At 49.8% G+C, this 23,119-nt stretch overlaps 1 protein-coding gene across 1 annotated transcript; it reads left to right on the top strand.

Moving 5' to 3' along the window:
* Positions 1–277: 277 nt before the first annotated feature.
* On the top strand, positions 278–23,119 carry LOC117815628 (fibroin heavy chain-like). The gene is made up of 13 exons (XM_034687437.1): positions 278–331; positions 2,330–2,415; positions 4,208–4,323; positions 5,859–7,825; positions 8,156–8,419; positions 8,450–9,325; positions 9,746–10,099; positions 10,295–11,500; positions 12,041–16,389; positions 16,660–17,349; positions 18,325–19,299; positions 20,245–22,225; positions 23,115–23,119. The coding sequence occupies exons 3-13, from the start codon at positions 4,208–4,210 to the stop codon at positions 23,117–23,119; spliced, it is 12,783 nt and encodes a 4,260-aa protein (XP_034543328.1). The 5' UTR covers positions 278–331; positions 2,330–2,415.

Raw genomic sequence — 23,119 nt, forward strand, 5'->3', positions numbered from 1 at the left:
CAAAGAATAGACACACTTCTTAAAAGCTGTATTAAAAAGCTTGACCTAATATTTCCTTTAATTCCCTTTCTCAAACAAAATCCAAAGATGAGAAAAAACCTTATTTTAGTGTTTAAACGTCTTCAATCAAACTGCAGGACGTCTCTCATTCTTCCTAATTCTTTGGAAACATCATCAAATAAGGGCATGATCACACTCATGGGGGTTTGGTAACCACCTCTTTTCTAAAAACGCCCTTCCTTTAGATTATATTTACTGCAGCATCACCTCCACTCTGCACACTCAGGAGAAAGCAGAAGTCCCCATCACTAGTCTCTCTCCAACAGAGAAGGTAAAAGTTTTTTCTTGGTTGTGTAATTTAAAGAGTTCTTCTTATTGCTTTTTTTTACCTTTTGCATTTATTTATTTTTTAAATATATATTTTTATAATTTTGGGCATTTTGCTTTTATTTAATGGGACAGCTGAAGAGAGACAGGAAATGTGGGGAGTAGAGAGCGGGGGAAGACATGCAGGAAATGGTCGACCGGCCGGGAATCGAACTGGCGACTGTCGTGGAATTTTCATAGTCTTATATATATGTATATAAGAATGTTTAACTATTGTATTCTTTCAGTCTAAATGTCATGTTTAGAGTAACTTGTTTCCTATGTCATCTGTTACGGGCGAGATCGTGTCAGGGTAGTAGTCAAGGTCTCTCCCCCTGCTCCTGTCTTTATCTATGTGTTATGGCCGACTTACTGTCTCCAGAACTAGAGCACAGGTCTTCTTCCTACTTGTTGTGTTCCTATTTTCCAAACATGGTTATCTAACTTTAGTGTCGTCTTCAGAGGGAATAAATACCATGCCAAGGGTTTTGTCTGGCAGAACTGACTTGGCATTGCACTGCACTCTCCTGCCTGTGTACTGTTATGTTATTTCTCCTTGGCCAAGTTCTACATAAACTATTTCAACGTAAGCCGTCAGAGTCTCCTGAGTCTTCTGTGTCCAGTGTCCAGTTTGTTGCTGAATTCCATCACAGCGACCCCCTGCATTGAGAACTGTAGCCTCTGTATGTGGGGCGCTTAGACCGCTAGGCCACCAGCGCCCCTTATTCTTTTTAAAATTTGAACCTATTTATCTTATTGTAGTTTCACTATTTTTTATTTTCCTTTCTATTTATTTATCCTTTGTTTCAAACTATTATTGGTTGCTTTTTCGTTCATTCACTTATTGTGTTTCTTATAAAAAAAAAAAAACTTGTTTTAATTGTTTACATTTATCTTTTGTATTTTATGTGTAAAAACAGATTTTTTGGAAAGAAAAAAAAAGTCTTTGTCGATGTGACTGAGTCTTTGCGGTGGCTGCACCCACACTGTGGGACAGTCTGCCTCCTGATATAAGGCATGCTCAGACACTTGAGAATTTTAAATCCCAACTTAAAACGCACCTCTTCACACTGGCTTTTAATACCTGTTGAGCGAGACATCCTACATTTTATTTTTTATTTTATTTATTGGGGCTTTTTCTTGTGTTATCTATTGTGTTTTTAATATCGTTTCTTTTTTAAATTATTACTATTTGTTTTTATTGATTGTGTTTTTTAAGCTTGCGCAGCACTTTGGCCGACTGCAGTTGTTTTTTAAATGTTCTATATAAATAAAGTTGACATGACTTTCTCGTTTTAAAGATGAATGTAAATGCAAAGTCTGTCATAGACACGTAACACTGGTTAAACGCAGTGGAGATTGAGATGTTTTATTTTCTATTTTTATAGTCTTCTGAGGCTAACTGAGTACAGTTACTTCCAGAACGCCTGTGTAACGTACCAAACAGTCCACAAGTTAAATCAGAAATTGTGTGAGCTCATCCCAATCCACCTACCTATGCACACACGTGCCACCAGGAATAGAAATATAAATACTGGAAAAAAACATAGGTTAAAATGTTCCAGCTTTAGCATTGTATGTAGAGGGCCACAGATATGGAATGAGCTCGACAATGGGTTAAAAACATTCCATCTCCATCTTCAAGAAAAAGCTAAAATTACAACTTCTGGAAATGTATGATTAATGTACTGACCATATCAACGCACCCACTAATTTATGTATGTAACCACAATATTGGGGTTGTCTGTTGTGTGTTAGTATGTTGTTGTTGTATCTGTTGCCACTTTATTTGTGGGAAATCGGGCCCCCTATTAAAAGCTTTAAATAGCTTCCTAGGGGTCACCCCTTTCCACACATCCAACCATTGTGAAATGTTTACTGAATATATATATAGATGTATATTTGTGATGATGTGTGAATAAACTAAACTAAACTAAACTATTTTTCTTCTCTGTGATTTTAGTCGATGTTGGCGACTTCTGGAACCACTCAGCTGTTCATCCTCGCTGACCACAGCTGCTCTCCTTGGTGAAGGAGAAAGCTGAAAAGGTAAGACTACTTCAGCATTTCAACTTGCCGAACATTTGTCTCTTAAGGTTCTGTGTTGCTGTATCATTGAGGTTTAAATAAACCAATGACCTTACCTTGCTTACAAATTAATGATTCAGTTACTTACAAAACTACGTAGATTGAACTAGTAAAACTACCGTTCATAGGTGTACCAGACAGCAAAACATGTAAAGTTATCATAATGTGATTTGTTCTTTAATAAGCTTTCAAAATATGTGCAGCTCAGCATAGAGAGCAGCTGATTCTGTATAAACACGTGACTAGATTCGGTTGTGGCCTTAGCATCCAGCACCACCTTGAGGCCAAACCATAGACTGTATAAAATATTCCTGAGCGCTGTTTTGAAGCCAATCGACGGCGGCAGCCATATTGGAAATGCTGAACTCAACCAGGCAGAGTGTGACATAAAGGGGTGGAGTTTGAGCCTCTTAGCCAACAGCTATGTGTTCCCGACCGGGAGTCACGTCAGTCATGTCCTTATTTGGGCAAAAACTCATAATCTTAATATCTTCTGAACCATCACGTTAGAAAAAATTCTCCCCCCGTACAGTGTGTGCCATTAGAGAGATTAGCTACGTAGAGCCAAGCTTGTTTTTGAACCAGGCTGTAAACATGTTTATTAATGCTGCAAAGATGGTCTTTTTTTTAATTGGTGTGTATGTGGTTTCTGGTGTTACTGCAGCCAGCCTCGGACTTGGTCCCTAATCCTAACCCTTAGTTTTTGTCACTGGACTTCATGCCTAACCCGAACCTTTGGGGCTCCCTTCCCCCGACCCTTACCCTAACCCTAACCACTCAGGGTTCTTGCCTAAACTTAACCCACAGTATTTGTCAGTGGACTAAATCCCTAAACCTAACCCTTAGTATTTAGCAGATTCTCGATGAACTGCAGTTTATAACACTTTCGCATGGGCTTCATAGTTTGAGACCTGAGGTTGCCGCTTGGGCCAAACCTTACATTTTTGCCCTGCTTCCTTGAGTAGGAATCTGGGCCTATTGGTTCAGGAGTAATCTGATTGGATTAAAGCTATCAGATCAGACAAAAGCTGGAAAACAAGTTTTTCAAAAGAGCTTTGGGTAAAAAAAAACAGCTTTTCAAATATAAATCTGATTAGATCCCTGAATTTTAGCAGTGGCTTAATTCTGTGGAAAAAAAATGTCTGCAAATGTTTAAAAAAGTGGAAGCTTGTCATTACTTGTAATTTGATGTATTACCTGAATATTTTGAGATACCTACTTGTTAGCTGAGTTAAATGTTTCTGTCAATTTTCAAGTGTCTCGAAATCATTATTAGCAGGATTTTGATTTCCTCACAGTCACTCACAGGGTGAACCTCTTCCCATCTTTCCTTCTGAGAAACTCTGCCTCTCTGGAGTGTCAATTTTATACCCAGTCATGTAGATAACCAGTTGCAAACTAACCTAATTGTGTTTCTGTTGTCCATGTCCCAACTGTTTCGAAACATGTTGCTGGCATCAAATTTAAAACTAGCATATATTTTTCATAAAAAAACAAAAGTTTTCTGTTTCAATATTTAAAATGTTGTCTTTGCATTATTTTCAATTAAATATAGGCTGTAGGCTTGTAAACCATTAAACTCGTATGACTCTTATGGAATTAGGGTTGTAGATATCTAAGTACAGACATGCCCTGCAGCAGGCAGAAGACTTATACACATCTTAAGGTTAATGTTCCCCTTTACTTTGATTCATGTGTATCACTTTTAGTTAAAGAAACTGTAAAAACTTTGATAAACTCTGTCTGTGTGCAGATGGCTGGCCTCTGCTGGACGGCAGTGATTCTGGGATTTTTCCTGTCTACTGAGAACAGTTTGGCTGCTGTGAACCCGGACCGGCTGGCATCACTTGTGAAAGGAATCTCAAAGGAGTGAGCTGAATTTCTATTCCTGTTGATGTGTGCAGATCACTATTAGCTCTTGGGCAAAATATAACAAGGGGTTGCCATGTAGGAAGAGGGGTGTAGATAGCAGAACACATATTAACACAGCAAGGCTGGTATAATCATGCTGAATCCTTGAGTTGAAGAGTAAAAGTGCTGCTACATAGAATTTTAACATTGCAACATGTCAATGCCAAAGCCCCCCTCTCTTACCTTAACCCTAGTCTAGCAGTACCTTCGACTGGGTTGTGAGCCTTCAAAAAAAGCTTCTAGGGGGAAGTGTTAATCAAATATTAAGTGGATTTTAAAACTTCTTAGTGATCTTGGCTTCTTTCCAAGCCACATTTTTAATCTGTGACCAATAATCTGCATCTGAAACACTGTTTTTTAGGACCTTATTGGAGACGTGTGCTGCTTCTAGGGGTGCAAATTTCAATCATTTTCCGTGATCGATCTTTGGAAATTTTAAAGATCAATTATCAATTAATCCTAAAAAAAACAAAATGTAAACGCTTTCGCACAAAAACAATGCTAAATGCATTTTTTCCTCTGAATCAAATTTTCCTTCACGACACAATGTATATAACTGTCAGTATTGAATATTTACGGATCGTATTGAGGTGTTCAAAATGTTAAACACGTTAAATATCAACGTGTGGAGCAGGCTCATAATCTCCGTGGACATACAGTCATAAAAGCGAAGACTCAGACTTCAACAAGAGAACTGAACAGAAACTTATTTCAGACTCACAGAGTCAAGTTTTCTGTCTACTCTTTCTTATTGAGAAAAACAAGCATGTGAACGCGGTCAGGTGTCAACCGGGAGCGCAACCGGGTCATAATCAGTCTGGCGGGGGAGAAAGAAAGCGCTCTCTGAGACCTGTCACTCAGCCGCAGCCCCCAGCTGAGCGTCTCCTCTGTGCAGAACACCTTCAGTCAGCTGATTCACACCTAAACATGCTTTCAACATAAAACACTTGTTTGGCAGAATGTTGTTAAGTTGTTGTAGTGAACGCTTAGAAGCATGCAAGTCAAAGTATTCAGTAAGTTTACAGTAGATAAATAAACCGTCTTTCATATTAATTCATGCTTAATTTGCCTTCATCTTAACATAAGCCTAGCCTATGATAAAGAACAGTTTGTGTATAATACATCTGATATTGTTTATTGTAACAATAAAAAATATCAGATTTGATATAATTTCCAGTAATTAATTTGTTAAAAGACTAATCCTTTTTTTTTTTTTTTTTAACTAAAACTGACTAAAACGTTTTTGAGTTTTCGTCTACTAAAATGTGACTAAAACTAATAAGCATTTTCGTCCAAAAGACTAAAACTAAGATAGCTGCCAAAAACAACACTGATGCTGCATCCTTAACAGAGAAAAATTATGCTAAACTGATACTTGACTGCAGTCAACAAAGTCGTTTATAACCATTTGTTATATATCCTACAGAATATCATATGTATACCAAAACACCTGATCAAATCTTTGTGTGCTGTGCTTGTTTTCTCTTTGATAGGTATGGAACAAACAGCATGTTTAGCCTTGCTGTGCGGATTCCCCTCACCCAGAACCAGAATACCACAAACATCCTTCAGCAAGTTTTTGAAAATGATCCTGGTCATAATGTGACAACTGAAATCAACAAGGATAAGGTGTACATTGGCAGTAGGGTGGTTGGAGCCAGAGCTCTGATACACCCCAACAGGGGATATTATCATGCAGAGTCACGTGTTATCGACCACTTACACCACTTGTCGAACTGTCGGAACGAATCTGATTTATTGCTTTTCTACATATATGCCACCCCATGTGTTCCAAAATGTTCAAGAAACACACACCTTCAGAATATTCTCGGAAAGATAAGTCTCATTCATCAATGGACTAATTATGTCATTGTGTTTTCAAAAATATCTAGTAACAAGATTCATCCATCAAACCCCAAAGAAGCGTGGAATAGAGCCCTGAAGCCCTTCAGGACATACCAGGGTATCCAAGGTCCGATTGGTGTGTTAAACATATTTCGATGTGATGGAATAGGTGCTGAAATGCGGTGCATCTGTTGCTTCTGTGGTGATCAAATAGCACCCTATTGTGTTTCAAACAATACAAAGCCTGGTGAGAGTGGAGATCTTCATTTAGGCAAAGGAGATGGGTGGTTCAGAGGGAGGCAAGGAAAGGAAGAGGTGAGCGGTGAAGGCAGTGGTGAAATAGTGTGGGGAGGAAAGGGAACTATAAAAAATCCTGAAGAAAAAGGCAGTGGGGAACGAGACAAGGGGGACCTAGGAATTGAAGGAAAGGGTAGTGTAGAAAGAGGTGAAGGAGAACAAGTCAGTAAAGGAAAGGTCACCGGAGGAAAAGGATGGGGAGAAAAGGGCATCACAGGACAAGGCGGTGGAGGGAAGGGCACCACAGGACAAGGCAGAGGAGATGAAGAAAGTCAAGGAAATGGAAGTGGGGGACAAGTCAGTGGAGGAGAGGGCATCCAAGGACAAGGTTGGGAAGTAAAGGTAAAGGAAGGAAAAGAAAGTGAAGGAAATGGCACAGGAGGAAAGGGCACAGGAGGACAAGATAGTGGAGGGAAGGGTAACAAAGAAAAAGGGAGTCGAGGGAAGGGCACTGGAGGTCAAGGCTGGGAAGTAAAGGTCAGTGAAGGAAAGGGCACCAAAGGACAAGGCAGGGGTGATGAAGACAGTCAAGGAAATGGCAGTGGAGGACAGGGCAGTGGAGGAAAGGGCACCACAGGACAAGGCAGTGGAGGCAAGGGTAGTGGAGGACAAGGCAGGGGAGATGAAGACAGTCAAGGAAAGGGAAGTGGGGGACAAGGCAGTGGAGGAAAGGGCATCCAAGGACAAGGTTGGGAAGTAAAGGTAAAGGAAGGAAAAGAAAGTGAAGGAAACGGCACAGGAGGAAAGGGCACAGGAGGACAAGGCAGTGGAGGCAGGGGTAGTGATGGACAAGGCAGGGGTGATGAAGACAGTCAAGGAAATGGCAGTGGAGGAAAAGACAGTGGAGGAAAGGGAACAGAAGTAGAAGGTGATGCAGGGAAGGACACCGGAGGAAAAGGCTGGGAAGGAAAGGGAACAGGAGGACAAGGTAGTGGACGAAAGGTCACCACCAAACAGGGCTGGGAAATAAAGGTCAGTGGAGGAAAAGGCACAGGAGGAAAAGGCAGGGGAGATGAAGACACCATAGGACATGGTGGTGGAGGGAAGGGCACTGGAGGACAAGGCTGGGGAGGAAAGGGAACCTTTGGTGAAGGTGGTAGAGGAGATGGCACCGGAGGTGAAAGCTGGGGAGGAAAGGGCACCTTTGGTCAAGGCAGTGGAGGAGAGGGCACCGGAGGTGAAGGCTGGGAAGTAAAGGTCAGTGGAGGAAAAGGCACAGGAGGACAAGGAAGCGGAGGAAATGGTACCATAGAAAAAGGAAGTGGAGGGAAGGGAACCATCGAAAAAGGGAGTGGAGGGAAGGGCACAGGAGGACAAAGCTGGGAAGTCAAGGTCAGTGGAGGAAAGGGAACTAAAGGAAAAGACAGTGGAGAAAAGGGCACAAAAGATAAAGGGAGTGAAGGGAAAGGCAGTGGAGGAAAGGTCAGTGGAGGAAAAGGCACAGGAGGACAAGGAAGTGGAGGAAATGTTACCATAGAAAAAGGAAGTGGAGGAAAGGGAACCATAGATAAAGGGAATGGAGGGAAGGGCACAGGAGGACAAAGCTGGGAAGTAAAGGTCAGTGGAGGAAAGGGAACTAAAGAAAAAGACAGTGGAGGAAAGGGAACTAAAGAACAAAACAGTGGAGGAAAGGGCACCGGAGATCAAGGCTGGGAAGGAAAGGGCACCACAGGACAAGATGGTGGAGGGAAGGGCACTGGAGGACAAGGCTGGGGAGGAAAGGGCACCTTTGGTCAAGGTAGTAGAGGAGACGGCACCGGAGGTGAAAGCTGGGGAGGAAAAGGCACCTTTGGTCAAGGCAGTGGAGGAGAGGGCACTGGAAGTGAAGGCTGGGAAGTAAAGGTCAGTGGAGGAAAAGGCACAGGAGGACAAGGAAGCGGAGGAAATGGTACCATAGAAAAAGGAAGTGGAGGAAAGGGAACCATCGAAAAAGGGAATGGAGGGAAGGGCACAGGAGGACAAAGCTGGGAAGTAAAGGTCAGTGGAGGAAAGGGAACTAAAGAAAAAGACAGTGGAGGAAAGGGAACTAAAGAAAAAAACAGTGGAGGAAAGGGCACCGGAGATCAAGGCTGGGAAGGAAAGGGCACCACAGGACAAGATGGTGGAGGGAAGGGCACTGGAGGACAAGGCTGGGGAGGAAAGGGCACCTTTGGTGAAGGTAGTAGAGGAGACGGCACCGGAGGTGAAAGCTGGGGAGGAAAGGGCACCTTTGGTCAAGGCAGTGGAGGAGAGGGCACCGGAGGTGAAGGCTGGGAAGTAAAGGTCAGTGGAGGAAAAGGCACAGGAGGACAAGGAAGCGGAGGAAATGGTACCATAGAAAAAGGAAGTGGAGGGAAGGGCACAGGAGGACAAAGCTGGGAAGTAAAAGTCAGTGGAGGAAAAGGCACAGGAGGACAAAGCTGGGAAGTAAAGGTCAGTGGAGGAAAGGGAACTAAAGAAAAAGACAGTGGAGGAAAGGGAACTAAAGAAAAAAACAGTGGAGGAAAGGGCACCGGAGATCAAGGCTGGGAAGGAAAGGGAACCACAGGACAAGATGGTGGAGGGAAGGGCACTGGAGGACAAGGCTGGGGAGGAAAGGGCACCTTTGGTGAAGGTAGTAGAGGAGACGGCACCGGAGGTGAAAGCTGGAAAGGAAAGGGCACCTTTGGTCAAGGCAGTGGAGGAGAGGGCACCGGAGGTGAAGGCTTGGAAGTAAAGGTCAGTGGAGGAAAAGGCACAGGAGGACAAGGAAGCGGAGGAAATGGTACCATAGAAAAAGGAAGTGGAGGGAAGGGAACCATCGAAAAAGGGAGTGGAGGGAAGGGCACAGGAGGACAAAGCTGGGAAGGAAAGGGCACCTTTGGTCAAGGTAGTGGAGGAGACGGCACCGGAGGTCAAAGCTGGGGAGGAAAGGGCACCTTTGGTCAAGGCAGTGGAGGAGAGGGCACCGGAGGACAAGGCTGGGGAGGAAAGGGCACCACAGGACAAGATGGTGGAGGGAAGGGCACTGGAGGACAAGGCTGGGGAGGAAAGGGCACCTTTGGTCAAGGCAGTGGAGGAGACGGCACCGGAGGTGAGAGCTGGGGAGGAAAGGGCACCTTTGGTCAAGGCAGTGGAGGAGAGGGCACCGGAGGTGAAGGCTGGGAAGTAAAAGTCAGTGGAGGAAAAGCCACAGGAGGACAAGGAAGCGGAGGTGAAAGCTGGGGAGGAAAGGGCACCTTTGGTCAAGGCAGTGGAGGAGAGGGCACCGGAGGTGAAGGCTGGGAAGTAAAAGTCAGTGGAGGAAAAGGCACAGGAGGACAAGGAAGCGGAGGAAATGGTACCATAGAAAAAGGAAGTGGAGGGAAGGGAACCATCGAAAAAGGGAGTGGAGGGAAGGGCACAGGAGGACAAAGCTGGGAAGTAAAGGTCAGTGGAGGAAAGGGAACTAAAGAAAAAGACAGTGGAGGAAAGGGAACTAAAGAAAAAAACAGTGGAGGAAAGGGCACCGGAGATCAAGGCTGGGAAGGAAAGGGCACCACAGGACAAGATGGAGGAGGGAAGGGCACTGGAGGACAAGGCTGGGGAGGAAAGGGCACCTTTGGTCAAGGTAGTAGAGGAGACGGCACCGGAGGTGAAAGCTGGGGAGGAAAGGGCACCTTTGGTCAAGGCAGTGGAGGAGAGGGCACTGGAGGTGAAGGCTGGGAAGTAAAGGTCAGTGGAGGAAAAGGCACAGGAGAACAAGGAAGCGGAGGAAATGGTACCATAGAAAAAGGGAGTGGAGGGAAGGGAACCATCGAAAAAGGGAGTGGAGGGAAGGGCACCGGAGGTCAAAGCTGGGGAGGAAAGGGCACCTTTGGTCAAGGCAGTGGAGGAGAGGGCACCGGAGGACAAGGCTGGGGAGGAAAGGGCACCACAGGACAAGATGGTGGAGGGAAGGGCACTGGAGGACAAGGCTGGGGAGGAAAGGGCACCTTTGGTGAAGGTAGTAGAGGAGACGGCACCGGAGGTGAAAGCTGGGGAGGAAAGGGCACCTTTGGTCAAGGCAGTGGAGGAGAGGGCACCGGAGGTGAAGGCTGGGAAGTAAAGGTCAGTGGAGGAAAAGGCACAGGAGGACAAGGAAGCGGAGGAAATGGTACCATAGAAAAAGGAAGTGGAGGGAAGGGCACAGGAGGACAAAGCTGGGAAGTAAAAGTCAGTGGAGGAAAAGGCACAGGAGAACAAGGAAGCGGAGGAAATGGTACCATAGAAAAAGGAAGTGGAGGGAAGGGAACCATCGAAAAAGGGAGTGGAGGGAAGGGCACAGGAGGACAAAGCTGGGAAGTAAAGGTCAGTGGAGGAAAGGGAACTAAAGAAAAAGACAGTGGAGGAAAGGGAACTAAAGAAAAAAACAGTGGAGGAAAGGGCACCGGAGATCAAGGCTGGGAAGGAAAGGGAACCACAGGACAAGATGGTGGAGGGAAGGGCACTGGAGGACAAGGCTGGGGAGGAAAGGGCACCTTTGGTGAAGGTAGTAGAGGAGACGGCACCGGAGGTGAAAGCTGGAAAGGAAAGGGCACCTTTGGTCAAGGCAGTGGAGGAGAGGGCACCGGAGGTGAAGGCTTGGAAGTAAAGGTCAGTGGAGGAAAAGGCACAGGAGGACAAGGAAGCGGAGGAAATGGTACCATAGAAAAAGGAAGTGGAGGGAAGGGAACCATCGAAAAAGGGAGTGGAGGGAAGGGCACAGGAGGACAAAGCTGGGAAGGAAAGGGCACCTTTGGTCAAGGTAGTGGAGGAGACGGCACCGGAGGTCAAAGCTGGGGAGGAAAGGGCACCTTTGGTCAAGGCAGTGGAGGAGAAGGCACCGGAGGACAAGGCTGGGGAGGAAAGGGCACCACAGGACAAGATGGTGGAGGGAAGGGCACTGGAGGACAAGGCTGGGGAGGAAAGGGCACCTTTGGTCAAGGCAGTGGAGGAGACGGCACCGGAGGTGAGAGCTGGGGAGGAAAGGGCACCTTTGGTCAAGGCAGTGGAGGAGAGGGCACCGGAGGTGAAGGCTGGGAAGTAAAAGTCAGTGGAGGAAAAGGCACAGGAGGACAAGGAAGCGGAGGTGAAAGCTGGGGAGGAAAGGGCACCTTTGGTCAAGGCAGTGGAGGAGAGGGCACCGGAGGTGAAGGCTGGGAAGTAAAAGTCAGTGGAGGAAAAGGCACAGGAGGACAAGGAAGCGGAGGAAATGGTACCATAGAAAAAGGAAGTGGAGGGAAGGGAACCATCGAAAAAGGGAGTGGAGGGAAGGGCACAGGAGGACAAAGCTGGGAAGTAAAGGTCAGTGGAGGAAAGGGAACTAAAGAAAAAGACAGTGGAGGAAAGGGAACTAAAGAAAAAAACAGTGGAGGAAAGGGCACCGGAGATCAAGGCTGGGAAGGAAAGGGCACCACAGGACAAGATGGAGGAGGGAAGGGCACTGGAGGACAAGGCTGGGGAGGAAAGGGCACCTTTGGTCAAGGTAGTAGAGGAGACGGCACCGGAGGTGAAAGCTTGGGAGGAAAGGGCACCTTTGGTCAAGGCAGTGGAGGAGAGGGCACCGGAGGTGAAGGCTTGGAAGTAAAGGTCAGTGGAGGAAAAGGCACAGGAGGACAAGGAAGCGGAGGAAATGGTACCATAGAAAAAGGAAGTGGAGGGAAGGGAACCATCGAAAAAGGGAGTGGAGGGAAGGGCACAGGAGGACAAAGCTGGGAAGGAAAGGGCACCTTTGGTCAAGGTAGTGGAGGAGACGGCACCGGAGGTCAAAGCTGGGGAGGAAAGGGCACCTTTGGTCAAGGCAGTGGAGGAGAGGGCACCGGAGGACAAGGCTGGGGAGGAAAGGGCACCACAGGACAAGATGGTGGAGGGAAGGGCACTGGAGGACAAGGCTGGGGAGGAAAGGGCACCTTTGGTCAAGGCAGTGGAGGAGAGGGCACCGGAGGACAAGGCTGGGGAGGAAAGGGCACCACAGGACAAGATGGTGGAGGGAAGGGCACTGGAGGACAAGGCTGGGGAGGAAAGGGCACCTTTGGTCAAGGCAGTGGAGGAGACGGCACCGGAGGTGAGAGCTGGGGAGGAAAGGGCACCTTTGGTCAAGGCAGTGGAGGAGAGGGCACCGGAGGTGAAGGCTGGGAAGTAAAAGTCAGTGGAGGAAAAGGCACAGGAGGACAAGGAAGCGGAGGTGAAAGCTGGGGAGGAAAGGGCACCTTTGGTCAAGGCAGTGGAGGAGAGGGCACCGGAGGTGAAGGCTGGGAAGTAAAAGTCAGTGGAGGAAAAGGCACAGGAGGACAAGGAAGCGGAGGAAATGGTACCATAGAAAAAGGAAGTGGAGGGAAGGGAACCATCGAAAAAGGGAGTGGAGGGAAGGGCACAGGAGGACAAAGCTGGGAAGTAAAGGTCAGTGGAGGAAAGGGAACTAAAGAAAAAGACAGTGGAGGAAAGGGAACTAAAGAAAAAAACAGTGGAGGAAAGGGCACCGGAGATCAAGGCTGGGAAGGAAAGGGCACCACAGGACAAGATGGAGGAGGGAAGGGCACTGGAGGACAAGGCTGGGGAGGAAAGGGCACCTTTGGTCAAGGTAGTAGAGGAGACGGCACCGGAGGTGAAAGCTGGGGAGGAAAGGGCACCTTTGGTCAAGGCAGTGGAGGAGAGGGCACCGGAGGTGAAGGCTGGGAAGTAAAGGTCAGTGGAGGAAAAGGCACAGGAGGACAAGGAAGCGGACGAAATGGTACCATAGAAAAAGGAAGTGGAGGGAAGGGAACCATCGAAAAAGGGAGTGGAGGGAAGGGCACAGGAGGACAAAGCTGGGAAGGAGAGGTCAGTGGAGGAAAGGGAACTAAAGAAAAAGACAGTGGAGGAAAGGGAACTAAAGAAAAAAACAGTGGAGGAAAGGGCACCGGAGATCAAGGCTGGGAAGGAAAGGGCACCACAGGACAAGATGGTGGAGGGAAGGGCACTGGAGGACAAGGCTGGGGAGGAAAGGGCACCTTTGGTCAAGGTAGTAGAGGAGACGGCACCGGAGGTGAAAGCTGGGGAGGAAAGGGCACCTTTGGTCAAGGCAGTGGAGGAGAGGGCACCGGAGGTGAAGGCTTGGAAGTAAAGGTCAGTGGAGGAAAAGGCACAGGAGGACAAGGAAGCGGAGGAAATGGTACCATAGAAAAAGGAAGTGGAGGGAAGGGAACCATCGAAAAAGGGAGTGGAGGGAAGGGCACAGGAGGACAAAGCTGGGAAGGAAAGGGCACCTTTGGTCAAGGTAGTGGAGGAGACGGCACCGGAGGTCAAAGCTGGGGAGGAAAGGGCACCTTTGGTCAAGGCAGTGGAGGAGAGGGCACCGGAGGACAAGGCTGGGGAGGAAAGGGCACCACAGGACAAGATGGTGGAGGGAAGGGCACTGGAGGACAAGGCTGGGGAGGAAAGGGCACCTTTGGTCAAGGCAGTGGAGGAGACGGCACCGGAGGTGAAAGCTGGGGAGGAAAGGGCACCTTTGGTCAAGGCAGTGGAGGAGAGGGCACCGGAGGTGAAGGCTGGGAAGTAAAAGTCAGTGGAGGAAAAGGCACAGGAGGACAAGGAAGCGGAGGAAATGGTACCATAGAAAAAGGAAGTGGAGGGAAGGGAACCATCGAAAAAGGGAGTGGAGGGAAGGGCACAGGAGGACAAAGCTGGGAAGTAAAGGTCAGTGGAGGAAAGGGAACTAAAGAAAAAGACAGTGGAGGAAAGGGAACTAAAGAAAAAAACAGTGGAGGAAAGGGCACCGGAGATCAAGGCTGGGAAGGAAAGGGCACCACAGGACAAGATGGTGGAGGGAAGGGCACTGGAGGACAAGGCTGGGGAGGAAAGGGCACCTTTGGTGAAGGTAGTAGAGGAGACGGCACCGGAGGTGAAAGCTGGGGAGGAAAGGGCACCTTTGGTCAAGGCAGTGGAGGAGAGGGCACCGGAGGTGAAGGCTGGGAAGTAAAGGTCAGTGGAGGAAAAGGCACAGGAGGACAAGGAAGCGGAGGAAATGGTACCATAGAAAAAGGAAGTGGAGGGAAGGGAACCATCGAAAAAGGGAGTGGAGGGAAGGGCACAGGAGGACAAAGCTGGGAAGTAAAAGTCAGTGGAGGAAAAGGCACAGGAGGACAAGGAAGCGGAGGAAATGGTACGATAGAAAAAGGAAGTGGAGGGAAGGGAACCATCGAAAAAGGGAGTGGAGGGAAGGGCACAGGAGGACAAAGCTGGGAAGGAAAGGTCAGTGGAGGAAAGGGAACTAAAGAAAAAGACAGTGGAGGAAAGGGAACTAAAGAAAAAAACAGTGGAGGAAAGGGCACCGGAGATCAAGGCTGGGAAGGAAAGGGCACCACAGGACAAGATGGTGGAGGGAAGGGCACTGGAGGACAAGGCTGGGGAGGAAAGGGCACCTTTGGTCAAGGTAGTAGAGGAGACGGCACCGGAGGTGAAAGCTGGGGAGGAAAGGGCACCTTTGGTCAAGGCAGTGGAGGAGAGGGCACCGGAGGTGAAGGCTGGGAAGTAAAGGTCAGTGGAGGAAAAGGCACAGGAGGACAAGGAAGCGGAGGAAATGGTACCATAGAAAAAGGAAGTGGAGGGAAGGGAACCATCGAAAAAGGGAGTGGAGGGAAGGGCACAGGAGGACAAAGCTGGGAAGGAAAGGTCAGTGGAGGAAAGGGAACTAAAGAAAAAGACAGTGGAGGAAAGGGAACTAAAGAAAAAAACAGTGGAGGAAAGGGCACCGGAGATCAAGGCTGGGAAGGAAAGGGAACCACAGGACAAGATGGTGGAGGGAAGGGCACTGGAGGACAAGGCTGGGGAGGAAAGGGCACCTTTGGTCAAGGTAGTAGAGGAGACGGCACCGGAGGTGAAAGCTGGGGAGGAAAGGGCACCTTTGGTCAAGGCAGTGGAGGAGAGGGCACCGGAGGTGAAGGCTTGGAAGTAAAGGTCAGTGGAGGAAAAGGCACAGGAGGACAAGGAAGCGGAGGAAATGGTACCATAGAAAAAGGAAGTGGAGGGAAGGGAACCATCGAAAAAGGGAGTGGAGGGAAGGGCACAGGAGGACAAAGCTGGGAAGGAAAGGGCACCTTTGGTCAAGGTAGTGGAGGAGACGGCACTGGAGGTCAAAGCTGGGGAGGAAAGGGCACCTTTGGTCAAGGCAGTGGAGGAGAGGGCACCGGAGGACAAGACTGGGGAGGAAAGGGCACCACAGGACAAGATGGTGGAGGGAAGGGCACTGGAGGACAAGGCTGGGGAGGAAAGGGCACCTTTGGTCAAGGCAGTGGAGGAGACGGCAAAGGAGGTGAAAGCTGGGGAGGAAAGGGCACCTTTGGTCAAGGCAGTGGAGGAGAGGGCACCGGAGGTGAAGGCTGGGAAGTAAAAGTCAGTGGAGGAAAAGGCACAGGAGGACAAGGAAGCGGAGGAAATGGTACCATAGAAAAAGGAAGTGGAGGGAAGGGAACCATCGAAAAAGGGAGGGGAGGGAAGGGCACAGGAGGACAAAGCTGGGAAGTAAAGGTCAGTGGAGGAAAGGGAACTAAAGAAAAAGACAGTGGAGGAAAGGGAACTAAAGAAAAAAACAGTGGAGGAAAGGGCAACGGAGATCAAGGCTGGGAAGGAAAGGGCACCACAGGACAAGATGGTGGAGGGAAGGGCACTGGAGGACAAGGCTGGGGAGGAAAGGGCACCTTTGGTGAAGGTAGTAGAGGAGACGGCACCGGAGGTGAAAGCTGGGGAGGAAAGGGCACCTTTGGTCAAGGCAGTGGAGGAGAGGGCACCGGAGGCGAAGGCTGGGAAGTAAAGGTCAGTGGAGGAAAAGGCACAGGAGGACAAGGAAGCGGAGGAAATGGTACCATAGAAAAAGGAAGTGGAGGGAAGGGAACCATCGAAAAAGGGAGTGGAGGGAAGGGCACAGGAGGACAAAGCTGGGAAGGAAAGGTCAGTGGAGGAAAGGGAACTAAAGAAAAAGACAGTGGAGGAAAGGGAACTAAAGAAAAAAACAGTGGAGGAAAGGGCAACGGAGATCAAGGCTGGGAAGGAAAGGGCACCACAGGACAAGGCTGGGGAGGAAAGGGCCCTGGAGATCAAGACTGGGAAGTGAATATCAGTGGAGGAAAAGGCACAGGAGGACAAGGCTGGGAAGGGAAGGGCACTGAAGGACAAGATGGTGGAGGGAAGGGCACTGGAGGACAAGGCTGGGGAGGAAAGGGCACCTTTGGTCAAGGTAGTAGAGGAGACGGCACCGGAGGTGAAAGCTGGGGAGGAAAGGGCACCTTTGGTCAAGGCAGTGGAGGAGAGGGCACCGGAGGTGAAGGCTTGGAAGTAAAGGTCAGTGGAGGAAAAGGCACAGGAGGACAAGGAAGCGGAGGAAATGGTACCATAGAAAAAGGAAGTGGAGGGAAGGGAACCATCGAAAAAGGGAGTGGAGGGAAGGGCACAGGAGGACAAAGCTGGGAAGGAAAGGGCACCTTTGGTCAAGGTAGTGGAGGAGACGGCACCGGAGGTCAAAGCTGGGGAGGAAAGGGCACCTTTGGTCAAGGCAGTGGAGGAGAGGGCACCGGAGGACAAGGCTGGGGAGGAAAGGGCACCACAGGACAAGATGGTGGAGGGAAGGGCACTGGAGGACAAGGCTGGGGAGGAAAGGGCACCTTTGGTCAAGGCAGTGGAGGAGACGGCACCGGAGGTGAAAGCTGGGGAGGAAAGGGCACCTTTGGTCAAGGCAGTGGAGGAGAGGGCACCGGAGGTGAAGGCTGGGAAGTAAAAGTCAGTGGAGGAAAAGGCACAGGAGGACAAGGAAGCGGAGGAAATGGTACCATAGAAAAAGGAAGTGGAGGGAAGGGAACCATCGAAAAAGGGAGTGGAGGGAAGGGCACAGGAGGACAAAGCTGGGAAGGAAAGGTCAGTGGAGGAAAGGGAACTAAAGAAAAAGACAGTGGAGGAAAGGGAACTAAAGAAAAAAACAGTGGAGGAAAGGGCAACGGAGATCAAGGCTGGGAAGGAAAGGGCACCACAGGACAAGATGGTGGAGGGAAGGGCACTGGAGGACAAGGCTGGGGAGGAAAGGGCACCTTTGGTGAAGCTAGTAGAGGAGACGGCACCGGAGGTGAAAGCTGGGGAGGAAAGGGCACCTTTGGTCAAGGCAGTGGAGGAGAGGGCACTGGAGGCGAAGGCTGGGAAGTAAAGGTCAGTGGAGGAAAAGGCACAGGAGAACAAGGAAGCGGAGGAAATGGTACCATAGAAAAAGGAAGTGGAGGGAAGGGAACCATCGAAAAAGGGAGTGGAGGGAAGGGCACAGGAGGACAAAGCTGGGAAGTAAAAGTCAGTGGAGGAAAAGGCACAGGAGGACAAGGAAGCGGAGGAAATGGTACCATAGAAAAAGGAAGTGGAGGGAAGGGAACCATCGAAAAAGGGAGTGGAGGGAAGGGCACAGGAGGACAAAGCTGGGAAGTAAAGGTCAGTGGAGGAAAGGGAACTGAAGAAAAAGACAGTGGAGGAAAGGGAACTAAAGAAAAAAACAGTGGAGGAAAGGGCACCGGAGATCAAGGCTGGGAAGGAAAGGGCACCACAGGACAAGATGGTGGAGGGAAGGGCACTGGAGGACAAGGCTGGGGAGGAAAGGGCACCTTTGGTCAAGGTAGTAGAGGAGACGGCACCGAAGGTGAAAGCTGGGGAGGAAAGGGCACCTTTGGTCAAGGCAGTGGAGGAGAGGGCACTGGAGGTGAAGGCTGGGAAGTAAAGGTCAGTGGAGGAAAAGGCACAGGAGAACAAGGAAGCGGAGGAAATGGTACCATAGAAAAAGGAAGTGGAGGGAAGGGAACCATCGAAAAAGGGAGTGGAGGGAAGGGCACAGGAGGACAAAGCTGGGAAGGAAAGGGCACCTTTGGTCAAGGTAGTGGAGGAGACGGCACCGGAGGTCAAAGCTGGGGAGGAAAGGGCACCTTTGGTCAAGGCAGTGGAGGAGAGGGCACCGGAGGACAAGGTTGGGGAGGAAAGGGCACCACAGGACAAGGCTGGGGAGGAAAGGGCCCTGGAGATCAAGACTGGGAAGTGAATATCAGTGGAGGAAAAGGCACAGGAGGACAAGGCTGGGAAGGGAAGGGCACTGAAGGACAAGATGGTGGAGGGAAGGGCACTGGAGGACAAGGCTGGGGAGGAAAGGGCACCTTTGGTCAAGGTAGTAGAGGAGACGGCACCGGAGGTGAAAGCTGGGGAGGAAAGGGCACCTTTGGTCAAGGCAGTGGAGGAGAGGGCACCGGAGGTGAAGGCTTGGAAGTAAAGGTCAGTGGAGGAAAAGGCACAGGAGGACAAGGAAGCGGAGGAAATGGTACCATAGAAAAAGGAAGTGGAGGGAAGGGAACCATCGAAAAAGGGAGTGGAGGGAAGGGCACAGGAGGACAAAGCTGGGAAGGAAAGGGCACCTTTGGTCAAGGTAGTGGAGGAGACGGCACTGGAGGTCAAAGCTGGGGAGGAAAGGGCACCTTTGGTCAAGGCAGTGGAGGAGAGGGCACCGGAGGACAAGGCTGGGGAGGAAAGGGCACCACAGGACAAGATGGTGGAGGGAAGGGCACTGGAGGACAAGGCTGGGGAGGAAAGGGCACCTTTGGTCAAGGCAGTGGAGGAGACGGCACCGGAGGTGAAAGCTGGGGAGGAAAGGGCACCTTTGGTCAAGGCAGTGGAGGAGAGGGCACCGGAGGTGAAGGCTGGGAAGTAAAAGTCAGTGGAGGAAAAGGCACAGGAGGACAAGGAAGCGGAGGAAATGGTACCATAGAAAAAGGAAGTGGAGGGAAGGGAACCATCGAAAAAGGGAGTGGAGGGAAGGGCACAGGAGGACAAAGCTGGGAAGGAAAGGTCAGTGGAGGAAAGGGAACTAAAGAAAAAGACAGTGGAGGAAAGGGAACTAAAGAAAAAAACAGTGGAGGAAAGGGCAACGGAGATCAAGGCTGGGAAGGAAAGGGCACCACAGGACAAGATGGTGGAGGGAAGGGCACTGGAGGACAAGGCTGGGGAGGAAAGGGCACCTTTGGTGAAGCTAGTAGAGGAGACGGCACCGGAGGTGAAAGCTGGGGAGGAAAGGGCACCTTTGGTCAAGGCAGTGGAGGAGAGGGCACTGGAGGCGAAGGCTGGGAAGTAAAGGTCAGTGGAGGGAAAGGCACAGGAGAACAAGGAAGCGGAGGAAATGGTACCATAGAAAAAGGAAGTGGAGGGAAGGGAACCATCGAAAAAGGGAGTGGAGGGAAGGGCACAGGAGGACAAAGCTGGGAAGTAAAAGTCAGTGGAGGAAAAGGCACAGGAGGACAAGGAAGCGGAGGAAATGGTACCATAGAAAAAGGAAGTGGAGGGAAGGGAACCATCGAAAAAGGGAGTGGAGGGAAGGGCACAGGAGGACAAAGCTGGGAAGTAAAGGTCAGTGGAGGAAAGGGAACTGAAGAAAAAGACAGTGGAGGAAAGGGCACCGGAGATCAAGGCTGGGAAGGAAAGGGCACCACAGGACAAGATGGTGGAGGGAAGGGCACTGGAGGACAAGGCTGGGGAGGAAAGGGCACCTTTGGTCAAGGTAGTAGAGGAGACGGCACCGAAGGTGAAAGCTGGGGAGGAAAGGGCACCTTTGGTCAAGGCAGTGGAGGAGAGGGCACCGGAGGTGAAGGCTGGGAAGTAAAGGTCAGTGGAGGAAAAGGCACAGGAGAACAAGGAAGCGGAGGAAATGGTACCATAGAAAAAGGAAGTGGAGGGAAGGGAACCATCGAAAAAGGGAGTGGAGGGAAGGGCACAGGAGGACAAAGCTGGGAAGGAAAGGGCACCTTTGGTCAAGGTAGTGGAGGAGACGGCACCGGAGGTCAAAGCTGGGGAGGAAAGGGAACTAAAGGTCAAGGCAGTGGAGGAGAGGGCACCGGAGGACAAGGCTGGGGAGGAAAGGGCACCACAGGACAAGATGGTGGAGGGAAGGGCGCTGGAGGACAAGGCTGGGGAGGAAAGGGCACCTTTGGTCAAGGCAGTGGAGGAGACGGCACCGGAGGTGAAAGCTGGGGAGGAAAGGGCACCTTTGGTCAAGGCAGTGGAGGAGAGGGCACCGGAGGTGAAGGCTGGGAAGTAAAAGTCAGTGGAGGAAAAGGCACAGGAGGACAAGGAAGCGGAGGAAATGGTACCATAGAAAAAGGAAGTGGAGGGAAGGGAACCATCGAAAAAGGGAGTGGAGGGAAGGGCACAGGAGGACAAAGCTGGGAAGTAAAGGTCAGTGGAGGAAAGGGAACTAAAGAAAAAGACAGTGGAGGAAAGGGAACTAAAGAAAAAAACAGTGGAGGAAAGGGCACCGGAGATCAAGGCTGGGAAGGAAAGGGCACCACAGGACAAGATGGTGGAGGGAAGGGCACTGGAGGACAAGGCTGGGGAGGAAAGGGCACCTTTGGTGAAGGTAGTAGAGGAGACGGCACCGGAGGTGAAAGCTGGGGAGGAAAGGGCACCTTTGGTCAAGGCAGTGGAGGAGAGGGCACCGGAGGCGAAGGCTGGGAAGTAAAGGTCAGTGGAGGAAAAGGCACAGGAGGACAAGGAAGCGGAGGAAATGGTACCATAGAAAAAGGAAGTGGAGGGAAGGGCACAGGAGGACAAAGCTGGGAAGTAAAAGTCAGTGGAGGAAAAGGCACAGGAGGACAAGGAAGCGGAGGAAATGGTACCATAGAAAAAGGAAGTGGAGGGAAGGGAACCATCGAAAAAGGGAGTGGAGGGAAGGGCACAGGAGGACAAAGCTGGGAAGGAAAGGTCAGTGGAGGAAAGGGAACTAAAGAAAAAGACAGTGGAGGAAAGGGAACTAAAGAAAAAAACAGTGGAGGAAAGGGCACCGGAGATCAAGGCTGGGAAGGAAAGGGCACCACAGGACAAGATGGTGGAGGGAAGGGCACTGGAGGACAAGGCTGGGGAGGAAAGGGCACCTTTGGTGAAGGTAGTAGAGGAGACGGCACCGGAGGTGAAAGCTGGGGAGGAAAGGGCACCTTTGGTCAAGGCAGTGGAGGAGAGGGCACCGGAGGCGAAGGCTGGGAAGTAAAGGTCAGTGGAGGAAAAGGCACAGGAGGACAAGGAAGCGGAGGAAATGGTACCATAGAAAAAGGAAGTGGAGGGAAGGGAACCATCGAAAAAGGGAGTGGAGGGAAGGGCACAGGAGGACAAAGCTGGGAAGTAAAAGTCAGTGGAGGAAAAGGCACAGGAGGACAAGGAAGCGGAGGAAATGGTACCATAGAAAAAGGAAGTGGAGGGAAGGGAACCATCGAAAAAGGGAGTGGAGGGAAGGGCACAGGAGGACAAAGCTGGGAAGTAAAGGTCAGTGGAGGAAAGGGAACTGAAGAAAAAGACAGTGGAGGAAAGGGAACTAAAGAAAAAGACAGTGGAGGAAAGGGAACTAAAGAAAAAAACAGTGGAGGAAAGGGCACCGGAGATCAAGGCTGGGAAGGAAAGGGCACCACAGGACAAGATGGTGGAGGGAAGGGCACTGGAGGACAAGGCTGGGGAGGAAAGGGCACCTTTGGTCAAGGTAGTAGAGGAGACGGCACCGAAGGTGAAAGCTGGGGAGGAAAGGGCACCTTTGGTCAAGGCAGTGGAGGAGAGGGCACTGGAGGTGAAGGCTGGGAAGTAAAGGTCAGTGGAGGAAAAGGCACAGGAGAACAAGGAAGCGGAGGAAATGGTACCCTAGAAAAAGGAAGTGGAGGGAAGGGAACCATCGAAAAAGGGAGTGGAGGGAAGGGCACAGGAGGACAAAGCTGGGAAGGAAAGGGCACCTTTGGTCAAGGTAGTGGAGGAGACGGCCCCGGAGGTCAAAGCTGGGGAGGAAAGGGCACCTTTGGTCAAGGTAGTGGAGGAGAGGGCACCGGAGGACAAGGCTGGGGAGGAAAGGGCACCACAGGACAAGGCTGGGGAGGAAAGGGCCCTGGAGATCAAGACTGGGAAGTGAATATCAGTGGAGGAAAAGGCACAGGAGGACAAGGCTGGGAAGGGAAGGGCACTGAAGGACAAGGCGGGGAAGCGAAGGGCACTGTAGGACAAGGCTGGGGAGGAAAAGGTAGTGAAGGACACAGTGGTGGAAGAGGCATTGTTGAAGGAGGTGGAAGTCATGCTGGGGCCAAAGGAACAGGGGATCATAAAACATGGTGTGGGTTTAGGAATGGTTTGATATTCAGAGAATCCTGTAGAGTTAAGGGAAAAGGGGGATGCGAAGAATGTGCCAAAGTCAGAAAGTGTGAGTGTTGTAAGTGTCATGAACATTGTAGCCATTGCAAACACCATTGTTGCAATGGGTATAAAAGAAAACATGATCAAGATTTGGTAGATCCAGAGTAAGACATTCGAGCAGCCAAATACAGAAAACACATTGACAGACAGAGGCAGACTCCATTTGCAAAAAACAAAATAAGTAATCATCAACTTTTGGATAATGAGATGTCTGTTCAAAATGTGATTTCCCTTTATTTAAAGTTTGTTTAATATATTTAATTGAAGAAGTGTTGCACGGACCAACAGATGCATGGCTAATTTGAAATAAAAATGTAACAGGCATATTTCTAAGCACATCTTGGATAAGATAGGATAAGAAGCAAAGATAAGATATACTTTATACTAGTGTGCTTAGTATTACCTTAATGCTATCACTTTCTGAACTTGGGATCCCTCACTGCCTCTAGGGTGA

This window comes from Notolabrus celidotus, chromosome 7, assembly GCF_009762535.1.
Source record: "Notolabrus celidotus isolate fNotCel1 chromosome 7, fNotCel1.pri, whole genome shotgun sequence".
Lineage (NCBI taxonomy): Eukaryota > Metazoa > Chordata > Actinopteri > Labriformes > Labridae > Notolabrus > Notolabrus celidotus.

What these genes read in the sequence shown, in the direction of transcription:
- LOC117815628 (XM_034687437.1), top strand. Translation starts at nt 4,208, where the DNA reads ATGGCTGGCCTCTGCTGGACGGCAGTGATTCTGGGATTTTTCCTGTCT. An exon ending in GTGAAAGGAATCTCAAAGGA is followed by an intron (nt 4,324 to 5,858) that starts GTGAGCTGAATT and finishes TCTCTTTGATAG; the next exon opens with GTATGGAACAAACAGCATGT. An exon ending in TAGAGGAGACGGCACCGGAG is followed by an intron (nt 10,100 to 10,294) that starts GTGAAAGCTGGG and finishes AGGGCACCGGAG; the next exon opens with GTCAAAGCTGGGGAGGAAAG.